At 31.2% G+C, this 6,695-nt stretch overlaps 1 protein-coding gene across 1 annotated transcript; it reads left to right on the forward strand.

Moving 5' to 3' along the window:
* Positions 1 to 2,455: 2,455 nt before the first annotated feature.
* LOC130509639 (probable glycerol-3-phosphate acyltransferase 3) lies at positions 2,456 to 4,680 on the forward strand. Its single transcript, XM_057005799.1, has 2 exons — positions 2,456 to 3,205; positions 3,662 to 4,680. Exons 1-2 carry the CDS (start codon positions 2,525 to 2,527, stop codon positions 4,541 to 4,543), a joined length of 1,563 nt encoding a protein of 520 aa, XP_056861779.1. The 5' UTR covers positions 2,456 to 2,524; the 3' UTR covers positions 4,544 to 4,680.
* Positions 4,681 to 6,695: the final 2,015 nt, after the last annotated feature.

The raw sequence follows: 6,695 nt of genomic DNA on the forward strand, positions 1-6,695 counted from the left end.
AATATATGTTATATTAATTTAAACAACTTAAAAGGAAAAATACATCATAAGCAGGAAAAGATATGCTTTAAAGCTACCAGACCCAATTGTCCAAATCAAATTCAAATAGCATAAAATAAGTCATGCTGAAGATCAAACTTGTAGTAACTATTATACACATGAATAACCTACTGAACTTTTAAAAAAAAACTTATATCATACGTAACCTAATAAATTACTAAATGTCATGTGGGTGGCCTAGGCGGTTTCCTTTTTTCCTGAAAGAAGCAAGCACGACTCAGCAAATTCGTGTCTTTTGCGAGTGATGCTGTTGATTTTTTACGCATTGACTCTTATATCTTGGATCTTGCAAAAAACAGTGGCTATCTTTTGTGCTTTCTTCCTTTTATGGATTTTATTTTCTTTTCGGTGATAATATATTGATTAAAGTTAGTTTATGAAGAAAAGCAGATTTATATGTTGGATCTATCTAATTAATTAACAAGAAGAAGTGAAAATACTTTTTTTTTTGGTAACAGAGTGAAAATACTTAGGTAAGCAAGACCATGATTATATCTAAGTTAGTCTTTATACAGGGGCCAAAAAATTCTTTACAGCCACTGAGCCACAAGAGAGCCAATCTAACTTTGCTTCCGGTTTCTTTAAACTGACATCCCAATTTTTTTGGTAATACATATTTATAATATTAATATTTTTAAATATAGTTGATCTATACATGCATGCAACTAATTTTTTCAATCATTATTTAATTCAAAATCTTACAATACAACTAAAATAAAACTACAGTCTAATTTCTACGAGAATTACTCTTAAAGCAATAGTTTCAACCAATCCCACGCTTAGTCGCAGAATTGGCCTCTAACCCAGAAGCTTCGCCGTACATCTATTTGACTTTGTAAAATCTAGGCAGTCCTATTGATAAATCAAGGTACATGCAAAGTAAGTAATGTAACCGATAGTTACTTCATTTTCGAAACGAAAATATGATATGGCGTATTCTACCAGTTGACCACGCAAACACCACACACCCTATAAACGTGGTCGGCTACTCAGTAGCATTCAATGCGTTTTAACTGTTAATTTTAATATTTGAATTTGTATTGTGTTCCCCATAGAATAGAGTTTGTGCTCAAAGTCAAAAGACTTGCCATTTTCATCCGATATTAGAAGTGTATATGATAATATGTTGGCTCTTTTAAAATTGGAATTAGCTTCGGAAGTGCAATGTATAGGTTTGTAACAAGCTGTGCAATGTTAATTGGATCTTAAATTTTGGACCGCATTCGTTTGATTAACAATAATTTTTGGATCAACATTTAATTTTTCAGATATGCTAATATTTGTAGGACAGGTTTTTTTGTCAACAACAGTTTTTTTTTCTATTTTGATTGATCTACTTATAATTTGTATTTAATGTACCTTAAGAATATCAGTATAGTAGACTCTCTTAACCAAATTTAAAAAATTACAAAATATTTAAAATAGAAGACATGAAAATAAATTAATAAAATTTTCTCAAATGAGAAATTATAAAATCATTGTGAGAAACTCATATGCTATGTATTTATAACGGCTTGAGTTTAAAAATACCTCATATGCTATGTATTTATAACGGCTTGAGTTTAAAAATACCAAAAAGAATTAACTTTATTAAAAACATTAGTACTTTTAAGTTTAGTTATTTCCTTGAAAACCAATTTGTCAATAAGGGTGTTCTTAATTTTCTTTCTCCAAGACAGCGGATAAAAGAAAACAAAATAGAATTGATCAACTTGTATAACGCATCAATCGATATTACTAGTCGTATGATTTCTCCATCATTAGTTTTAGTTTACTGTTCGTGGACTTTGAAACCATTAATTTAATGAAACATTCCAACTTGGAAATACAATAGTAGTTCGAAATTAAAATAAGAAATAACCATTCCAAGAGAATAATACGCAACAATAAATGGATCTCCATCAAAATATTTTATTGTTTGGTAACTGTAACAGTACATATATGAAAAAAAAAATTGACTGTACATGTATCATATATACACGATATATGTACTATGACATTTCACTTTCGTTTCGTTTTTAAAAATGACGATAACATTTGTATACACACAACTGGAAGAACGAAGAAGACTTGTAATCACCTACTTGTGTGTGTTTAATCTCCGATTACACACAAACTTTGACTCGTTTTATTCTTTTTAAAAATAATGGAAAGCTTTGACTCATACCGTTTTCAACAATAGTTTTTGTCTACCCAACCCAAACACGCGTACGCATAACTTTTCTAATATTCTATTCACAATTTCACATGTTCGCTTGGTAATCTCATTTAATGCATAATCATGCAAGCTGTACGTTAACGATCAATGGCAAAATTTCATAAATACTCAATACATCTATGGGTAACATCGTCATGATATTCCACTACTCTTTGCTATATAAATACCCCCTCAACTGTTATCAGACATGCAGTGTCTAAAACGTAACACATCGAGAGAAAAAAAGCTTCCTACAAACACACAAAAATGCCGGTTAAGATGTCAATTTTCCAATCTCTTATGTTTCTTTTCAACCGGTTTATCCTCAGACGATACCGGAGCCATAAACCAAAGTACCAAACATGCCCTTCGTCCCTCCTCCAGACCGACCTATCTAGCCATACATTGATCTTCCACTTAGAAGGAGCTCTCCTCAAATCCGACTCACTCTTCCCTTACTTCATGCTCGTAGCATTCGAGGCAGGAGGGGTAATGAGGTCATTGCTCCTCTTCATTCTCTATCCATTGATAAGCTTGATGAGCCACGAGATGGGTGTTAAAGTGATGGTCTTCGTGAGCTTCTTTGGAATTAAAAAAGATAGTTTTAGAGCCGGGAGAGCGGTTCTGCCTAAATACTTTCTAGAAGATGTTGGACTCGAAATGTTCAAAGTGTTGAGGAAAGGAGGGAAGAGGATCGGTGTTAGCGATGACCTTCCTCAAGTTATGGTTGAAGGGTTCTTGAAAGATTACTTGGAGACTGAAGTTGTTGTCGGGAGAGAAATGAAGGTAGTTGGTGGTTATTACATAGGGATCATGGAGGATAAGATCAAACACGATCTCGACTTTGATGAGTTGGTTCGTAAAGAAAGATTAAACACTGGTCATGTTATTGGCATCACGTCCTTCAACACATCTCTTCACCGATATCTATTCTCTCAGTTTTGCCAGGTCGGTAATTTAATTCATATTCAAAACATCTCTTCGCCGATGATGTTTAACATGCTTTTAAAATTTATGTGAAAATGTTATACAGTATATATCATTTAAACGTATATACATAGGCCTCTTATGTTAACGTGAATGATATGATTTGTTATACTCCTTTAAGCAACATATAGAATATGAATAGTTGACTAAAGTGGTGGCGGTGAGAGACACACCTTACATAATCTTTCTATTAGCTGCAAATACGAAATATATACATAAAAGCAACAAAAGCAGATCCAAGGTCTGTATCATTAAATTCGAATATGAAAATGATGATACTTAGTTATTAGCCATGACAGTGAAATACAACTTGTTGTTTTGAATTTCATGCCAATACTTAAAAACTGATCTTGTTAGGTATTGTCATTCATTGTTTTCATGTATTATTCAACTGATTTTCTTGACTTTTTGAAACAGGAGATATATTTCGTGAAGAAGTCCGACAAAAGAAACTGGCAAACCCTACCAAAAGACCAATACCCTAAACCATTAATTTTTCATGATGGTCGTCTCGCAATCAAACCAACCCTAATGAATACTCTTGTCTTGTTCATGTGGGGTCCCTTCGCAATCGCAGCCGCAGCAGCCAGACTCTTCGTCTCTCTTTGCATCCCTTACACCTTATCAATCCCAATCCTAGGTTTCTCTGGTTGCAGACTAACCGTAGAGATCGACGACGTTTCATCTCAAAAGTTAAACTCAAGTCAACGCAAAGGATGTCTCTTTGCGTGTAACCACAGAACTTTATTGGACCCTCTCTATATTGGATTCTCTTTAAAAACCAAAAACATCACAACCGTAACGTATAGTTTGAGCAGAGTATCTGAGCTCCTGGCTCCGATCAAAACCGTTAGACTGACCCGTGATCGGGTCAGTGACGGCAAAGCCATGAAGAAGTTGTTGTCCGAAGGAGACCTAGTGGTTTGTCCTGAAGGTACCACTTGTAGAGAGCCTCACTTGCTAAGGTTTAGTCCTTTGTTCACCGAGATTAGTGATGTCATCGTTCCCGTGGCTGTGACGTCACCCGCGACCTTCTTTTACGGTACAACAGCAAGTGGCTTGAAGGCATTTGACCCGCTTTTCTTCCTCATGGATCCTTATCCGTCCTACACGGTCCAGTTTCTGGACCCTGTCTCTGGTGTCTCGTGTCAAGATCCTGATGGGAAGCTGAAGTTTGAAGTGGCTAATCATGTTCAGAGCGTGATTGGGAAGGCGTTGGATTTTGAATGCACTAATCTGACTAGAAAAGACAAATATTTGATCTTGGCTGGTAATAATGGTGTGGTTAAGAAAAATTAAATTTGTTTTTTTATAGAATATGAGTGTTTTTGTGTGTAAAGTAATCAATGTTTCATTCATTTTTTATATATTTTCATGTTATAATGTTACGTAGCGATGTATATAACTCATTTTCTTGGTAATGAATCTATATATAATTTTATAGTTTTATAGTTTTACATCATACAACATATATATATATATAAATAAAGTTTGGGTATTAAAGTGGGTACAATATATATATATATATATATATATTCCATAAAAATACCCGAACTAAATTTTGTTAAGTTTTTTAATACCCAAACTTTTTCACTACCCAGTTTAATACCCCAACTAATTATTTCGCTCATTTTAATACCCAAACTTTTAACATTGTACCCACTTTAATACCCAAACTTTATTTATTTAAATAAAAATACTAATAAGTTTCAAACAAAACTTAATAAAATCTCAAAAAATCTAAGAAAAAAATATTAAAAATTCTAATTTTATTTTAAGATTTAGAAAAGAAGGTAGATAAACCATGGAAATTTTTTTTTTTTCAAAAAATAAATGAATTTGAATGATAAAAATAAATTTCGTTTTTATTTTAGAAAACAAACTAAATACAATATTTAAAACTTAGAAATTTTATTACAAAATTTAATATTTTACACTATTTAGTTATTTTTATTTCTCAAACACCAAAAAATTTTAGAATTTTCTGAGTTTATTTGTAAATTTTAGAGATTTTTTTGAGCTTTTATTTGAAACTTATTAGTATTTTTATTAAAATAAATAAAATTCGGTATTAAAGTGGGTACAGTTTTAAAAGTTTGGATATTAAATTGAGTAAAATAATTAGTTGGGGTATTAAATTGGGTAGTGAAAAAGTTTGGATATTAAAAAGCTTAACAAAATTTAGTTTGGGTATTTTTATGGAATTTTCCCTATATATTACATAATCTTTTTTTTTGTTTAACTGTGGAGTATTTAAACCGAGACCCAACTAATCTCTAAAGAGGATAATATTGACAACTAGTCCGATCTCAGTTTTTTTTAATGAGACCTAAGACATAACTTCATCTTCACCCGACCAAGCAAATGACAGCTTAGTTTCTGGCAATATTCGAATCCAAAACGACGAATTTACATTTTACTCCAAGTTTTCTTTTTTACCACTAGACTACTACCGTTTGCTTAATAATTCGCCTTTGCCATTGTACGACATTTATAAGACATTGGTCCACAAGAAATAACAATAAATAAGAAAACTATACATTCGGACACGTCAAAGTTGTTGTCTAATGTGTGCGTTGTATTGGTAGGGCACATGCATCATAAATGTCATGTTTTAACGGGTTTTACCCAAAACTAGATGTTTTGCCCGCACATACGGGCATAATCATTTTACAAATAGTTATTAATATATGTATTATAATTAAAAATCATGATAATTTATTTTTTATATTCTTAATCATTTTAGTTTTTTTAATTTTTATTTTGGTGTATGTCTTCTTAACACAAATGAATGCTATAAAACTATGAGACGAAACCATGAAAACATAATTACATATCAAAAATATTTCACACAATAGAGTAAAGAAAGAATGTGAAATTTCGGTCTCTCTTAATCTATTTTGTATTTTTGAACCAGAAACATGTATTAAATTACAAAAATACAAAAACACACAAAATGAGAACAAAATAAATAAAAATAAATTTCAATGATAATTTAGAAGAAACCTTTTTTTTAAATGAACTGAGATAATGACAATATTTCATAAGTTTACTTTTAATGAAAGAAAAATAGATAATGACAGTTTTATTATTAAAGTTAATTTATGGTTAATTATATGATGATAAATCTAATTATTCATTAAAAATATATATACTTTAGCCGTTTTAGAAATTAAACCATTAAACACATATTCATAACATGATTACATATACAACTCTTTAATAGATTAAACAGTAATAAAACATACACGTGAAATAAATACCAAAGTAATTCATAATACCTAATTCATAATTCCGAACTCCATGTTACAAAACCGATGTGCTCATAGTCTTTCAAACTCAAAGAAAAAAGAAAAATATAGAACTCAACCTAAAAAGCAAATATCAAAGTACATAAATACATATGTCAAAAACTATAATCGAAACAACTTGGAATAAATTAGAAAAATGA

This window comes from Raphanus sativus, chromosome 3 (assembly GCF_000801105.2).
Source record: "Raphanus sativus cultivar WK10039 chromosome 3, ASM80110v3, whole genome shotgun sequence".
NCBI classification, from domain to species: Eukaryota; Viridiplantae; Streptophyta; class Magnoliopsida; order Brassicales; family Brassicaceae; genus Raphanus; species Raphanus sativus.

What these genes read in the sequence shown, in the direction of transcription:
- LOC130509639 (XM_057005799.1), top strand. Translation starts at nt 2,525, where the DNA reads ATGCCGGTTAAGATGTCAATTTTCCAATCTCTTATGTTTCTTTTCAAC. An exon ending in TATTCTCTCAGTTTTGCCAG is followed by an intron (nt 3,206 to 3,661) that starts GTCGGTAATTTA and finishes TTTTTGAAACAG; the next exon opens with GAGATATATTTCGTGAAGAA.